Source organism: Pristis pectinata, chromosome 6, assembly GCF_009764475.1.
Source record: "Pristis pectinata isolate sPriPec2 chromosome 6, sPriPec2.1.pri, whole genome shotgun sequence".
Taxonomy (NCBI): domain Eukaryota; kingdom Metazoa; phylum Chordata; class Chondrichthyes; order Rhinopristiformes; family Pristidae; genus Pristis; species Pristis pectinata.
Window position 1 is genome coordinate 16337794 of NC_067410.1, and position 17673 is coordinate 16355466.

At 42.0% G+C, this 17673-nt stretch overlaps 1 protein-coding gene across 5 annotated transcripts in view; it reads right to left on the reverse strand.

Annotated features, from left to right (window-relative positions):
* Positions 1-1458, reverse strand: part of nisch (nischarin) — a 46681-nt gene extending 45223 nt beyond the window's left edge. For 2 of the 5 annotated variants that reach the window (XM_052017496.1, XM_052017495.1), the window contains exon 1: positions 1204-1457. In XM_052017496.1, the coding sequence (XP_051873456.1) occupies positions 1204-1287 (84 nt within the window). In that variant the 5' untranslated portion in view covers positions 1288-1457. Of the gene's footprint in view, positions 1-1203 lie in introns of all 5 variants that reach the window. The other 3 variants (XM_052017492.1, XM_052017491.1, XM_052017494.1) reach the window with 3 other exon arrangements.
* Between the last annotated feature and the right edge of the window lie 16215 nt (positions 1459-17673).

Consider the following 17673-nt stretch of genomic DNA (forward strand, 5'->3'; position numbering starts at 1 on the left):
TGACAACTTCCAGTAAGTCCAAAATCCAGAAACAGAGAAACCAGGGCTGAGTTCCAGGCTGTAGGCCAAATATAGAGCCAAAGCCAGGGTCCAGATTGCTTTTATGTTTCACCTTGTTTTGACAAACAGAAACACAAGCTGAAACTGACTGGGTTGCATTTCCTGCTCACTCTGAACTCAGTTCATTGGAAATTTTATACCACTGAGTAACACGAAGTGGGAAAAAAGTATTTGGGTAGTAATAATAGTGACACCTAATAATCTGACATCACCAAGGTCCCAAGGGTGCTAGATTACGAGAGTTTTGCTGCACTCAGACTCTCACAGTTGTGGGGACAGAAAATAAACCAGCTAGTACCAGAACAAAAAACTCTTCATCAATCATTCCCCCTAAATATTACTATACTTTTATTAATTGCAGCAATCTCATCTAGGGTGATGGAGTTGGTCAAAGAGGCTATAAATCAAACCAGAGACCTTAACTATATGTTAACCCAATAACTATTCAAAGATGTCAATCAAATAATTTAATCCTATCAATGAATAATGAAACCAAGTAACTCAATGGAATACACAGATGTGGCCAAATCCCATCCTACTCCACTGTGTGCATTTAATTCCTGGAAAATGAAAAGGAGAGGAACACAGCCTTGAAAGATGCATGTTGCCTCATTTAATGAGGATATTCTTCAAAGTGGACTAATTTTTTTTTTCATTTTGACCTACATGCTAGATGCAAGGAAATACAGTGGAAAATACATTAACTGAAACACTATTGGGTCAATATTACAAAATGTTACTACCAACAGCCCTTGTCAATTTACGAAACATTATAATTTCGTTAATACGGTTGTGCAGAAAATGAGCTGTGGTTGTAAACGTTAAGCACACTTCACGGCAGGGCTGTGAATTCATTTTGTTTAATTCTGCTCCTTTTTGATTAATCGTGGGTTACCGCCTCCTCCAAAAGGGCGACAGATTTCCAGTCCCGTTAACGAAAGGCGTTTCAGTTGGACGCAGAGAATGACAGAGCAGAAGATGCCTCTCAGCCTCTAATCTTGGAACATATTCATTTCCTCTTTCCCAGCCGCTCTCTACCTCTGTTGGTCTCTCTGTCTGTCTGTCTGTCAGTCACTTTCTCTCCCTCACCCCGATCCTGCGCCTCTCCCGGACCCGCCGACCCCAGGATGAGGTCTCACTCACCGTGTAGTTCTCCACCAGCTCCGACCCGATGATGCGGATCTCTTTACCCTCCAACAGCCCCTCCGCAAGCCGTCCCGCCTCCATTCTTCTCCTGACAGCATCAAAAGAGGTGACGGGAGAAGGAAAAATAAAGGAAACCCCGCTGCGGTCCCTGCCTACTCCTCAGCCACTGCACCAAACCGCCTCCATCTTGTCTCCGCGTCCACCGAGGCAAGGCCACAACAACACACAACTTTATTGACAGCGGCGCACAATGCGGTGCCGGCTTCAGCGCGTCACGGGTCACGTGTGGCTGGTTCAGTCGAGCTTCTGGTGAAAGGTGGCGACGTTGGCAGAGTTAATGCCATTGCATGCCAAGGGGAGATGGTCAGGTTCTCTCTCGATGGAGATGGCCATTACCTGGCGCTCCTGTGCCGCAAATCCATGCCTTGATCTTGTTGCATGTAAATATGGACTGCTTCATTTACTGTAGAGTGCCAAGTGTAATCAAACATTGTGCAGTTATCAGTAAACATCCCCACTTATGATGGAAGGAAGGTCATTGAAGTAGCAGCTAAAGATGTTTGGGCCTAGGAAACTGCCCTGAGGAACCAGTGTTGTCCTGGGGTTGGGGTGATTGATCTTAAATAACAACCATCTTCCTTCGTTACAGTATGATTCCAATCTTTAGCGTGCTTTCTCCTTGACGCCCATTGATTTCAGTGTTACCAGAGCTCCTTGATGTCATACTAGGTTGAATACTGTCCAGGTATCAAGAGTAGTCACTCTCACCTCATCAAGGGAATCATGCTGTGATCCAAATAAAACTGTGATGGAGTTGAGGGGTCCTGGTGAAACCCAAAAGGGGCAGTGGCAAGCAAGTTATTGTGAGCAGATGCTGCTGGAGCAGTGTCAATGTCACCTTCCATCATTTGACTGGAGATTGAGAGTAGACTGGATGGCATTTCAACCAGATTGGACATCCTGCATTTTGTAGATAGGATATATTTGAACAAACTTGGACACATTTGGGAATTTGGTGGTGCTGGACTGGCTGATTTTATGGAGTATTGGATGTTAATCTTATTAATATCCTAACACATTTTTAATTCACTACCAATACCAATAGATGTTATACAGTATTATAATAAATTTCCCGTGATCTGAGTAAATTTAACGTGTATGCAGAAATCAGAGCCCCTTGAGTTTAAAGGGAGTGCTGGAACACAGCCCCCTAAAGACTTTCAGGGAAGCACAGGAACCAGAGCCCTGGTGAGTTTCAGGGAGGCATACAGGAGTGCGATAGGTCAGCTGATTGAATGGTGTCGCGACAACAACCACTCACTCAACATCAGCAAGAACAAGGAATTGATTGTGGACTTCAGGAAAGGGGAAGCCTGGAGAACACGTACCAGTCCTCATTGAGGGGTCAGCGGTGGAAAGGGAGAGCAGCTTCAAGTTCCTGGGTGTCAACATCTCCTAGGGTCTGTCCTGGGCCCAACTCATTGATGTAATCACGAAGAAGGCAAGCCAGCGGCTCTACCTCATTAGGAGTTTGAGGAGATTTAGTATGTCACCAAAGACTTGCAAATTTCTATAGATGCACGGTGGAGAGCATTCTGACTGGTTGCATCACAGCCTAGTATGGACACTCCAATGCACAGGATCGCAAGAGGCTGCAGAGGGTTGTAGACTCAGCCAGCTCCATCACAGGCACAACCCTCCCCACCACTGAGGATATTTTCAAGAGGCAGTGCCTCAAAAAGGTGACAACAATCATTAAGGACCCTCACCATCCAGGACATGCCCTCTTCTCATTACTGCCGTCAAGGAGGAGGTACAGGAGCCTGAAGACCCACACTCAACGATTCGGAAGCAGCTCCTTCCCCTCCATCATCAGATTTCTGAACAGTCCATGAACACTACCTCATTGTTCCTTTTTTTTGAACTATTTGTTTATGTTGTAATTTATAGTAATTTTATGTCTTTGCACTGCTGCCACAAAACAACAAATTTCACCTCATATAAGGCAGTGATAATAAACCTGATTCTGATTCTGAAATCTAGGAACAGGGACCCCAGTTAGTTTCAGGAAAGTACATGAATCATCACCTGTGAGCCAGATGCCGAACCATCTGGATTTCCAAATAGTTGGATAGCAGGTTATCAGAGTGTCACTGTATTGGATAGATGCCAGTATTGCAGCTTTACTGGAACAGCTTGGTAAGAGGCACATCTAGTCCTTGAGCACAGGTGCAATGTTATCTGGCCCTATTGCCTTTGCTGTATCTAGTGCAGTCAGCCATTTCTTGAGAGTATAGAGTCATAGAGTTATATAGCATGGAAACAGGCCCTTCGGCCCAATTCCTCCATGCCATCCAAGATGCTTTCCTGAACTAGTCTCATTTGCCTCCATTTGGCCCATATCCCTCAAAACCTTTCCAAAAATCTTTTAAATGTTGTAACTGTACCACTCCCTCAGGCAACTCATTCCACGTACCTGTCATTTGTGTGAAAAAGCTGCTCCACGTCCCCTTTAAATCTCTCCCTTCTCACTTTAAACCTGTGCCCTCCAGTTTTAGACTCCCCTACCCTGGGAAAATGGCTGTGATCATCCACCTTATATATGCCCCTCATGATTTTGTGAGGTCACCCCTCAATCTCCTTTGCAGTCCCAGTCTATCCAGTCTGCCAGTCCCAGCAACATCCTTGTGAATCTTTACTGCACCCTTTCCAGCTTAATGACATCCATTCTATAGTGTGGCAACCAGAACTGCACACGATATTCCAAATGTGGTCTAACCAACATTTTGTACAGCTATAACACAACGTGCCAATTCTTGTAATCAATGCCCCGTCTGATGAAAGCAAGCATGCCTGCACCTTCCTCACCACTTTGTCTGCCTGTGTGCCACTTTCAGGGGACAGTGCAAGTCCTGCCATGGTTTAACTTCCCAAAATGCATCACTTTGCATTTGTCTGAATTAAATTCCTTCTGCCATTACTTTGCCCACTTTCTCAGTTGATCTAGATACAACTTTCTTCACTGTCCATCACATCAACTTTGGTGTCATCCACAAACTTACCAATCAAGCCACCTACATTGTCATCCAAATCATTAATATATATGACAAACAGCAGGGGATCCAGCACCAGTCCCTGTGGCACACCACCGATCACTGGCCTCCAATCTGAAAAACTACCCTCCACTACCACCCTCTGACCCCTTCCAGCAAGCCAATTTTGTATCCAACTGGCTAGCTCAGCTTGGATCCCATGTGATCTCACCTTCAGGACCAGCCTACCATGGAGGGCCTTGTCAAAAGCCTTGCTGAAGTCCATGTAGACAACGTTTGCCACCCTGCCCTCATCAATACTTCTGGCCACCTCTTCAAAAAACTCAACTAAATTCGTGAGACACAACTTCCTATACACAAACCTATATCATGTGGAGGGAATCAAATTTGCTGAACACTGGCATCTATGATTCTATGATGGCAGAATCTTAGGCGAAGTCAAGAGAGTTCATCTGCTCAGCACATCTTCCTGAATGTGGTCGTGAATGCTTCAGCCTTATCTCTGGCACTCACATGCTGAGTCCCCATGTGTTCAAATCAAAATGCTGTTTGGCGAGTGCAAATTTGCAGTTGCATTTTCAACATCACAACAGTAACTGCACTCAGAAGTACTGATAAAGTGCTTTGGGGCAAAGAGCAGTTGTGAAATAAATAAAGAGAATGCTAAAGACACTCAGCAGGTCATACAGCATCTGTGGGAAGAGATCCAAGGTCCACAGAGATCCACTTGATGCTGCTTGACCTGTTGACTGCTTCCAGCATTTTCTGTTTGTATTTCAGATTTCCAGCATCAGCAGTTTTTGAAAATTTTTTATTTTAGATTGTGAAATACATTTGTGTTTCCTTAGTAAGGAATGCTGGCCAAATGTTAAACAGTGATTCAAAATGCAGGACTCCAGATTAACAATTTGGTAAACAGAAAAACATTTATGATCATGGGAATTAAGTCCTGTCATCCTGATTGAGAGTTAGGAAAGTGAATTGCCAACCTAGTGTTGTACAATGAATATTTTGAAATAGTTGTTAAGGGAAATGGGAAAATATACACACCAATGTCATTTGCCCTTTGACAGTAGTTCCTTATTCTTATGATTCTTTAGAATTCTTGATTTGATTTATCAGTTCCTCTATTTCTACCCTATCATAGGATTTTGTTATCATAACCTTAAGACCTCTATTAGGTCATGCCATTTCCTTGAAGAAAGGAACCTACCCTGTTCCACAAATAACCCGATGATTTGTGTGTGCAGTTTTTTTTGTGTATCACCTTATAATCTGATGTGAGTAGAACACTGAAATGGGCCCTTTCAGTCCACCTCATTCATGACAACCTAGATGCCTGTCTACTCTAATCACATTTACCTGCACGAGACCTATAACCCTCTATGCCTGTCCTATCCAAGTATCTGTCCAAATACCTTTTAAACATTGTAATTTTTCTGCCATTACCACCTTCTCTGGCAGCTCATTCCAGATAAAACTTAACCCTCAGACCTCCATTAAATTTCTCACTTCTTGGCTCAAACCTGTGCCCTCTAGCTCTCGACTCCCCTGCCCTGAGGAAAAGATTCTGACTACCTATTCCTACGTATGCCCCTCATAACTTTATAAATCTCTATAAAGTCATCTCTCAGCTTCCTACATTCAAGTGAGAAGAAGCCCAGCATATCCAACCTCTCCTTATAACTACATCCCTTCATTCCAGGCAACATCCTGGTGAATCTCTTCCAGTAATTTGCTTATCTCTGGAGAGATAATAGATGTTCAGTGTTAACAATGTTCAATTCCAATCAAATTCCATATGTAATGGCACAGAATGTACCCACATAAAGCAAGACCTGGACAATAGATAGGTATGAGTTTGTCAGCTTCCATGGGGATATATATTGCTGGGCATTGACCATATCCACCCAAAGATACTGCAACACCTTGTCTTGACACTCAACTGCCAGACTGCTATCATCAACATCTTGAGTGCTATCATCGATCAGAAACTTAATAGGGCCAGCAACGTTAACTCAGTAGATACAAGGCTACATTAAAAGCTGGTAATGTGTTGCAAATAGCATCTCCAGATTTTCAGACACACAAGGCAAAAGTCAGGAATACGATGGGATATTTTCCACTTGGCTAGGTGAGTACTGCTACAACAATACTCAAAAGCCCGACACAATCCAGGCCAAAGCAGCTAATTCATTGTCATTCAATCCACAACCTTCAGTATTCACTCCCTCCACCAATGGCACACAGTGGCCACTGTGCATCGGAGAAAGCACATAGGAAGGCCACCACCCACAATTTCCCCTCCATGTCGTACGTTATTCTGATTTCATAAAACATCACCATTCCTTCACCTTTACAGCTTCAAAATCCAGGAATTCTCTTCCCATTAGCACTGTTGGAGTACCGTTCTCTGAAGGAATGCAGTCGTTCAAGAAATCAATCGATCCAAAACTAGCCATGCTGAACTTTATGATCTGGCCTCACCTGGGATATTGTGTTCATTTCTGGTCACCTAACTACATGGAGGGTCAGAAAAGGTTTATGAGAATGGTTCCTGGTTTTATGGACTACAATGGCCGTAACAGAAGGCTGAGATAAGGTCTGATGGAAGAATATAAAATTATGAGGGTCTGGACAGAGAGGCTGTTTCTGTTAGTGGAAGGGTCAAGAACTAGTGGTCAGAAATATAAAGGAGAAGAAAATTATTAATGACATAAGGAAAAACTTTATTATGCATTGTGTTGGTGGAATTTGGGATGCACTGCCTGCAAAAGTGATGGAGGTAAGTGTCAGCAAGCTCTTTGACAATGGTGATTTTCACAGAGATGCTTTTTGCCAGAAGTCATCAGGAATTGAAACAAGATATGATCTTACCCTGACCCAGATGCTTTCTGGCTGGGATCAACTAAGTCAGCAATAAACAGGAATTGAATCTGGCCTGCACATCTTGCTATCACACTGGGCATGAGGAGTCAACCTTCAGTGAATCTCAGTAGAATATTTTAAAGGTATATTTTTACAACACCCTCATGGATCAAAACCTTTTTGCAAATGCACCTGTACAAGTTGTTGCTCTTTGACAATGCTTGGCTGCATCAGGAGATTTTTCATAAGTTGTTACTTCTGTTTTTTTGTCATACATAATGGACGCCAAGCAAAACAAGGTTGAATTATTTATAACCAGTCACATGTGTTCAGGAAATATCTTGTGTTTCCTGCGGAAGTAAGAGTTTAAATATTTTGAAGCTTCTTTTGAAATGATATATGCTTAAACAAATAAAGCAAATATTAAGCAGGTGACAGTCATCAGCTTACACAGGTGATAATTCTGAGATGTATAAGATGCTACTATAATTAATTTTTATATCTCTAATCTAAAATGCTTCCTTTTCTTCAGAAATAGGTCCCACTTCACTTACTTGTATACTTCCTTTAAATTATTACCCTAGTTTTTTGGCTACTCCTTTGATTGCCAGTTTTATTAAACATTTAACAAGTGGAACCTGTTTGTCTTGCCAGTATAGCTTTGCAGTCAGCAGCACTATTTCCATCATTGTAAATGCCAGTCCATTAATTGTTCATCTTTGCTGCAACAACGCTGATCTATGCATCATAACCTCATCCATAACTAGTCCAAATACTCTGCTACTGTTAAGAATCATTTTTGAAATTATTACATTACTTGATTAGTGATAAATACAGTACATAAGTGCATAGAGTTGTAGCAATGTGCAAATAACTCTGCATTGGAGAAACAATGATCACAAATTCCAGATTTTTGCAAAAACCAACTACAAAATTGCATGAGTGTTTTCTATAAGTAGCCAACTCTGCTTGATGACAGTGCCCTTCAATATAATTTTATGTCTGAGACCAGGAATGTGAGTTAAAGATATCTAAGAACAGAATGGATACAGAGAACTGAAATTCCAATAATTTCTGGAACATTGCTGACTGGGGAGCTAGTATTGGTTCTTCACACACCTTCAAGAGAGAACTAGATTGGTTCCTTTGAGATGTGGCAATCACACCATACAGAAACTACATGTCTTTCCAGTTAAGATTCGGTCCAGCTAATCTCTTGGCCAGACCTCAATTGGCTGAGTGGAATTATACAGAATTTTACTTTATTCTTCATATTGACTCAAGGTTTTTCTGGTTTTTGTTTGCTGCTTGCAGAATATTATAAGGTCGTCTTGAAGGGTTGGGAAGAGGAAGGACCATTTACCATGATTGTTCATCCATCATCCTATAGACAGTCTTGGTGGACGAGTTGCTCTTTACCTGCCCAATATTTCCATAAGCTTTTAATCTTTTGCCCCAATGAAGGGTACAATGAGAACAGGAGAGGAGGTAAAAATTTTGATATTTTCCAATCTGCCTGCATCAGTTTCAAATACAAGCAAGTTGGCTGGTTTGTGACTTGGTAGTCAGTGATAGGAGATCGGTGAAATCATACAGGAAAATAAGGAAGTAGAAGAGAAATAAATTAAATATTCTGTATCTATCTTCATGCAAAAAGACACAGAAAACCTTACAGAAATAATGGAGAACTACTGATCGAGAATGAATGGGGACCTCAGAGAAATCAGTATTATATTACAAAAAGTTGAGAAGTTAATAGGACTGAATGGCAATAAACCCTCAGGACCAGATGACTTGTATCCTAAGATTTTAAAGGAAGTAGACATGTAAATAGTGGATGCACTGGTTGTCATTTTCCAAAATTCCATACATTCTAGAACAGTTTGCACAAATTGCAAGGTAACAAATGTGACCTCACAATTTAATAGAGGGAGAGGGAAAACAGGCAGCAACTGACTATCAGCTTGACATAAGTAGCAGGGAAAAATGCTGGAATTTGGTATTACATAAGTGTTAACAAGACACGTAGAAAATAATAAGATTGGACAGTGTCAACATGGACTTGTGAAAGGGAAATCATAATAAACAAACCTATCAGAATTTTTTAATGTCTTAAACAGCAGAGTAGATAAGATCAAACCAACTGATGTGGTGTGCTTGGAGTTCCAGAAGGTCTTCAATTTGGTGCCACAAGAGAGGTTATTAAACAAAATTGGAGTACACGGGATTTTGTGTAACACACTGGCATGATTTGAAGATTATTTAATGTACAGAAAACAGAGTAGGTATAATTAGGTCAATTTCAGTTTGAGAGGCTGCAGAGATCAGTGCTGGAGCCCCAACTATTCACAATCTATATCATTGATTTGGATGAGAGAACCAAGTATAATATATCCAAGTTTGCTGATGTTACCAAACTGGGTGCCAGCACGCAATGTGAAGAGGATGCATAATGACTTCAGGGAGATACAGACAAATTTAGTGAATGAGTGAGGACATAGCAGATGGCAGTGTATGCACAAATGAACATTTGACCTGCCTGAGGGCAGGTTAGTATCTTATATACTAACCTGCGCTCAGGAGGTGAATTCCACTGTAACGTTTCTTAAAAACTCTCAAGCCACCAATTTAATTGAATACCCATCTTTATTGCATGAAAGCCCAGGTAAAAGAAGAAAGGATGGTCTGGATCTAGGAAGTAAAGCACTGCTTGAAGCCTGCATGTACAAGACTTAATAAGTTTATTTCCATTTGATTGGACACCTGGAATCAGCTGATCCTCCTGTCACTCACCATCCCCACCCCATAATACCCAATTCATCCTCCACAATGTCCAACACTACCCAATCCACAACTTCCCCATGACATCAAACTTACCTGATTTCCACTTCTGCTTTCACACCCAAAAGGCTTCCAACCTGTTAGTTGACTGCCTTTGGGACTAGAAACTTTTGATGAAAAATGTGAGAGGTTACCTGCAATTAGATTTGACAAAGTTTGCAGAAAACATTTCAGGTTACCCATCAAAAATCCTGTTCTCTGCTCTCTTCCTGGCCCAAACCAGGATCATACATTCTGTCCTTTTATATTTCTTTGTATAATTGCATACTTTTCTCATTCAGAAGTTTCACCTTGCAGGAGTCAGGACTTGGAGTGAGATTTGGAGCGGGAGATTTGAAAACAAATGAATCTCTGTGCTTGTGCTTGGGATTTTCACCTTGCAGGAGTCTAAAAGAGGTACATTTGCAAATTGTTAATAGTTGATTGGCTCACTGGCTAGTTAACAGCAGCCAATAAAAAGAACTTAGGGTCAAGCAAAGCAGCCATTTTGGACCAGCCATCCTGAGAGGTGCTGCTGTCTAGTCAAAGAGCTGCTGGTTATCTAAGTGTGGGCTTATACTGGTGGTGAATACTGGGCTTCAGTGAGGAGGGTGAGCAACACTAAGGTAAGGTGAGGGTAGGTTCTTATTTTTTTCTGTCTCTTTATTTTCTCTTGGTGTTTTAGTCATGGCAGGTGAGCTCAGACCTGTGTCATGCTCCTCTTGCACTATGTGGGAACTCAGGGAGGCTGACAGTGTCCCTGATGGCTACATGTGCAGGAAGTGTCTAGCTGCAGCTCCTGACAGACTGCATGATGGCACTGGAGCTCTGCATGGATTCACTTTAGAGCATCTGTGATGGTGAGAATGTTCTGGATAGCCCATTTAGTGAAATGGTCACACTGCAGTTTAAAGGCCTTGGGAAAGATAGGGAATGAGTGACCAACAGGCAGACCAGTAGCAGTAAGGTAGTGCAGGAGTCCCCTGTGGGCATCTCCCTCCAAAACAGATATACTGCTTTGGATACTGTTGGGGAGATGGCTCATTAGGGGAAGGCAGCAGTAGCCAGGATCATGGCACTGTGAGTGGCTCTGCAGCACAGGAGGGCAGGAAAAAAGTGGTAGAGCTATAGTGCTAGGGGATTCCATGTTAAGAGGAATAGACAGGAGCTTCTGTGGCTGCAAAAGGGACTCCCAGTCGGTGTGTTTGTCCCAGAGTGGCTGCAGGACATTCTGGAAGGGGAGGGTGAACAGCCAGTTGTCGTGGTGCATGTAGGTACCAATGATGTAGGAAAAAGTAGGATGAGGTCCTACAAGCTGAATTTGGGGAGCTAGGAGATAGATTTAAAAAGGTCCTCAAAGGTAATAATCTCAAGATTACTACCTGAGCCATGTGATAGTCAGAGGAGGAATAGCAGCATAGTTAGGATGAATATGTGGCTTGAGCAGTGGTGCAGGAGGGAGGGTTTTTGGTTCCTGGAGCATTGGAAATGGTTCTGGGGGAAGTGGGACCAGTAGAAACTGGATGGTCTACACCTGGGCAGGACTGGGATCAATGTCCTAGGGAGATTGTTTGCTAGTGCTGTTGGGGAGGGTTTAAACTAATATGGCAGGGGGATGGGAATCCATGCAGAAACACAGAAGGAAGCAAAGCAGAGACCAGGGCAAAAGTTAGAAAAGAGAAAAGTAAGAGTGGAGCACAGAAAAGTCAAATGCAAAGGACAAAGGTTACTAGATCCTAAAAGGACAATGACTGTAAGGGCACTTTATCTGAATGCCTGTAGTATTTGAAACAATGTCAGTGACCTTGTGGCACAAATCAGTACAAAGTGGTATGATTTAGTGGCCATTACAGAAATGTGCTTGCAGGTAGAGATTGGGAATTAAATATCCAAGGGTATCAGGTAATACAGAAGGATAGACAGGAAGGTAAGGGAGGTGGGGAAGTGCTCTTCATTAAGAATGAGATAGGACGATAGTGAGAGACAATATAAGATCTAAGGAGTCAGAATGTTGAGTCCATCTGGGTAGAGATTGGGAATAGTAAAGGAAAAGGTCACTGGTGGGAGTTGTCTATAGGCCACTGAACAATAACATTACAGTAGCACAGGCAATAAACCAAGAACTATTTACTGCATGTAAGAACAGAACAGCAGTTGAAATGGGGAAATTTAACTTGCACATTAGATTGGGCAAATCAAGTTGGTCGAGGCAGTCTTGAGGAGGACTTCATAGAATGCATCTGTGATAGCTTTCTTCAACAGCATATTAGTGAACCTGCAAGGGAAAATGCTATCTTAGATCTGGTCCTGTGCAATGAGACAGGTAAAATTAACGATCTTGTAGTTGGGGATCATCTTGGAAAGAGTGATCATAGTATGATTGAATTTCTCGTACAAGTGGAAGGTGAAATAGTTCAATCTAAAACCAGTGTATTATGCCTAAACAAGGGAGACTACAACAGGATGAGGGAGGAGCTGGCTAGTGTAGACTGGAAACGCAGGCTATATGATGGGACAGTTGAGGAACAGTGGAAGACTTCCAAAGAGATTTTTCACCGTGCTCAACAAAAGTATATTCCAGTTAAAGAAGGACAGTAAGGGTTGGGAGAGCCAGCCTTGGATAATTAAGGAAATAAAAGAAGGCATCAAGCTAAAAGCTCACGCATACAAAGTCAAGAGTAGTGGGAAGCTGGAAGATTGGGAAAACTTTAAAAAGTAACAAAGAACCACTAAGCAAGTAATAAAGAAAGAGAAGAGAGTTACTATTGGTAATGTGGAAATGGCTGAGGCCTTGAATGACTATTTTGTGTCAGTCTTCAGGGCAGAGGACACATCTAAAATGCCAAAGAGGTGTTATGGATGTAATGGGAGGTGAGGACTTCAATACCATTGCTATCACTAAAGAGGTAGTGATGAGCAAACTAGTGGGCCTAAAGGTAGACAAGTCCCCCTGGTCCTGATGGGATGCATCCCAGGGTACTGAAAGAAATGGTGGAAGTTATAGGACAGGTGTTTGTGATAATTTACCAAAATTCTCTAGACTCTGGACAGGTCCTGGCAGATTGGAATAGAGCGAATATCATGCCACTGTTTAAAAAAGGATGTTGGCAAAAGGCAGGTAACTATAGCCCAGTTAGCTTAACGTTTCTAGTCGGAAAAATGCTTGAAACTGTCATTAAGGAAGAAATAGCAAGACATCTGGATAGAAGTGGTTCCATCAGGCAGACACAGCATGAATTCAGGAAGGGCAGGTCCTGTTTGACAAACTTACTGGAGCTCTTGGAGAATATAGTAAGCACAGTGGGTAGAAGGGAACAGGTGGATGTTGTATACTTGGATTTCCAGAAGGCTTTCAATAAGGTGCCACATAAAAGACATCCATTAGGTAAGGATACATGGAGTTGGGGGTAATGTATTAGTGTGGATAGAGGATTAGTTAACCAATAGAAGGCAGAGTTGGGATAAATGGGTGTTTCTCTGGTTGGCAATCAGTGGTGAGCAGGGTGCCTCGGGTCAGTGTTGGGCCTGTAACCGTTCATGATATACATTAACAATTTGGAAGAGGGGACTGAGTGTAGCGTATTTAAGTTTGCTGATGACACTTAATTGAATGGATAAACAAATTGCGCAGAGGATGCAGAGAGTCTGCAGAGAGATAAAGAAAGGTTAAGTGAGTGGGAAAGCATCTGGCAGATGGAGTACAATGTTGATAAATATGAGGTCATCCACTTTGGAAGGAAAAATAGAAGATCAGATTATTATTTAAATGGTGAAAGATTGCAGCACGCTGTTGTGCAGACGGACTTGGGAGTGCTTGTGCATGAATTGCAAAAGGTTGGTTTGCAGGTGCAACAGGTTATCAAGAAGGCAAATGAAATGTTGCCTTCATTGCTGGAGGGATTGAATTTGAGGGAGGTTATGCTGCAACTTACAGGGTACTGGTGAGGCCACACTTGGAATACTGAATGCAGTTCTGGTCTCCTTACTTGAGGAAAGATATATGGGCTTTGGAGGTGGTGCAGAGGAGGTTCATCAGATTCCTTCCGGAGATGAAGGGAGTTAACCTATGAGGAGAGAGTTGTCTGGGACTATACTCACTGGAATTCAGAAGAATGAGAGGGAATCTTGTGGAAACATAAAATTATGAAAGGGATAGATAAGATAGAGGCAGGAAGGTTGTTTCCACTGGTAGGTGAGACTAGAACTAGGGGACATAGCCTCAAGATTCAGGGGAGTAGATTTAGGATGGAGATAAGGAGAAGCTGTTTTTTCCAGAGTTGTGAATCTGTGAAATTCTCTGCCCAGGGAAGTGGTAGAAGCTACCTCATAAATATATTTAAGACAGTTAAATTTTTGTATAGTGGGGGAATTAAGGATTTTGGGGGAAAAGGCAGGTAAAGTGGATCTGAGTCCATGGCCAGATCAGCCATGATCTTATTGAATAGTGGAGCAGGCTTGATGGGCCAGATGGCCTACTCCTGCTCCTATTTCTTATGTTCTTGTATAGTTGGAATGGAACCTGTTTGCAGAAGCACTTTCTACTATAGGAAAGAAGGGACCAATATTGAGAGAGTGACACAATGTGCAATGGACATAAAAGTATATGGTTATCAATGAATACAAATCCTGTGAATCCACACTCATATCCTTGTATATCTATGCATTGCACCCTTAACGATTTCAGACTTGCTGAGACATGATGAGAGATGGTTGTGGTTGTTGGAGGTCAACCATCCCAGTCCTGCTACATCAGTGAAGGAGTTCTTCAAGGCAGTGTCACAGGCCCAAACATCAGCTGCTTCACCAATGACCTTTCTTCTGCCAGGTATCCCACTAGGCTCAGCTATAAGAGCTCTTTCCACCAAGCAGTCGACTGAAAGTTCACTGATAACTGCACAATATTCAATACTATTTGTAATTCCTTGGTAAATGAATTAGCCCATGCAATCATACCACAAGACCTAGACATATTCAGGTATGAGCTGATTTGTGGCAGGCAACATTGGTACTTCAAGTGCCAGTCAATGGCCATTCTAAAAAAAGAATCTAACCACCTACCCTTACATTAAATGACATTACTATCACCAAGTCCCCGCTGTCAATATCCTGGGAATCACCTTTGACCAAATTCAACTAGACCAGTGACATAAATATGTGGTGAGTTACTCACCTCCTGACACCCCAAGTCCTATCCACTATTTACAAGACACAAATCAAGAGTGTGATGGAATACCTTCCACTTGCCTGGTTGAGTACAGTGCCAAAGATTCTCAAGACGTTCAACAACGTCCAGAGAAAAGGCCCTATCAACTGCTCTAAATATTCATTCCCTGCACTGTGGGCACACAGTGGCTGCAGTGTGTACCATCTACAAAATGCACTGTAGTTACTCATCAGCCTACTTCAACACCTCTCCTAAATCCAACACCACCAATAAGGAGAACAACAGCAGGCAATTAGGAAAACCATCACCTGCAGGTGTCCCTCCATCATACACCATCCTGACTTGGAAGTATTTTGCTGGTCCTTCATCATTGCTAGGTCTAAATCCTGGAACTCTCAACCCAACAGCACTTTCACCTGAAGAACTGGAGCAATTCAAGGTGACGCATCACCGCCTTTCAAGGGCACTTAGGGATAGGAAATAAATAATCCCCAAGTCACAAAAAAATTTCAAAGATTTCATAATACCACATGTACAGAATTTTACATCCTTTGATTTTTTTCATATGCGCTGCCTGGGGCAGTGGTGGAGGCAGGTACATTGGTCAAATTCAAGAGATCACTAGATAAGCATATGGAGGAATTTAAAATGGAGGGATATGTGGGAGGAAGGGGTTACATAGTCTTAGGCAAGGTTTAAAGGTGGGCACAACATTGTGGGCCGAAGGGCCTGTATTGTGTTGTACTGTTCTATAAATGTCTTGAGAATTGCACAAATGAATGAAACTTTTTAGCAAATACTTTGACGCTTTCTTGCCAATTTATTGCTTTGCGTGCTTTACAATTTATTCTCCATAAATGTAATAAAATTTAGTCCAATTTGTGTCAAAACTACACTTCTGATTTGCTTTTCACTTTTGAATTAAGCTCACTTTCTTTTTGCTGTTGTTTACTCTTAGTTGTTTTCTTAGTTCTTTTTGCTGGAGAGTTTAGTGTGTCTTTGGACAAGATATTAATGAGAAAAGGTTTATAGACAGAGATGAGATGCCAGGTATCCCACTAGGCTCAGCTAAAAGAGCTCTTTCCACCAAGCAGTTGACTGAATAGAGGTTCTGGCTCAGGATCAAGGACATGGACAATGGAGTGGCTATATAATTGTCAAACCATCAGGATTGTATAGGTGGTTGATCGATCAGATGCTATGTAAAGGAAACAGATCATGGCTGTTTGTCCGGTAGCTGCATAGGAGTTTGACCAGTGGGCTGGTAGTGTATGAAGGAAGTGAGAAACAAGTCCATAAATGGACATGTGGAGGAACATGCAGCAACAGGACTGGATGGGAAGAACAAAGAAGCTTTTAGAAGATGGGAAGAACTTGTATTAAGAATGATCATTGAAGACATCAGGAGCAACAACTCTGGAAACCAGCCATCACAAGGAAGATCAATCCCCCACATCTGGGATGGGGAGTCAGGAAAACATAATTGTAAGTAGTTTGGAAGTGTTCAGCCAACCAAATCACACTAACCATCAACCACCATTTGCACTAATCCTATATTAATCCCATGTTCTCATCAATTCCCCCCCCCCCCCCCAAGATCCCACCCCTTGCCCACCAGAGGCAATTTACAGTGGCCAATTAACCAGCACATCTTTGGAATGGGTGAGGAAACCAGAGCACTGGAGAAATCCATGTGGTCACAGGGAGAACATATGAACTCTCTACAGACAATACCCAAGGTCAAGTTTGAACCCAAGTGCTGCCCTGAGCTTGAAATTTTATGGGGGTGATTTCACATCTAAAATGTACAGCAATATATTGCAATAACACAAAGCACAATCCAGCAAAACTGGCCCATCAGAGTCCAAACCAAACTTAACTGTTGCAAAAATATTTAACTGGCATAAACCCTCTTCCATCAAGTAGAAGATACAGGTGCCCAAGGGCACATACCACCAGACTTGAGGACAGCTTCTACCCCACTGTGATAAGACTATTGAATGGTTCCCTTATACGATGAGATGGACTCTGACCTCTCAATCCACCTTGTTGTGACCTTGCACCTTATTGCACTGCACTTTCTCTGTAGCTGTGACACTTTGTACTGTTATTGTTTTTACCTGTACTACATCAAAGGACTCTGTACTAACTCAATGTAACTGCACTGTGTAATGAATTTACCTGTTCCATCGGTATGCAAGACAAGGTTTTCACTGTACCTCCGTACAAGTGACAATAATAAACCAAAACCAATACCTAAAATCACTTATTTCAATGGTAATAGCCACATTTACACAAAGAACCAAAGAAAATAAACTATGTATTTGTAATTAACAGACCATATTGTTTACACTCTAGTTTAGTATTGTAAAACAAAACCTCCATACTTTGAATTTTAAGACAGATCATTATCTTATTTTAATCACTTTCCAAATAAGACAGCACAAGAGAAAAATAATCTCTTCACTTCAGCTCAAATAAATCCCACTATGATCCTGAATATTTAGAAAATGGCTGTCTCTTGCACTGAGTCATCAGTAAAATTTTAGCAGGACTTTTAAG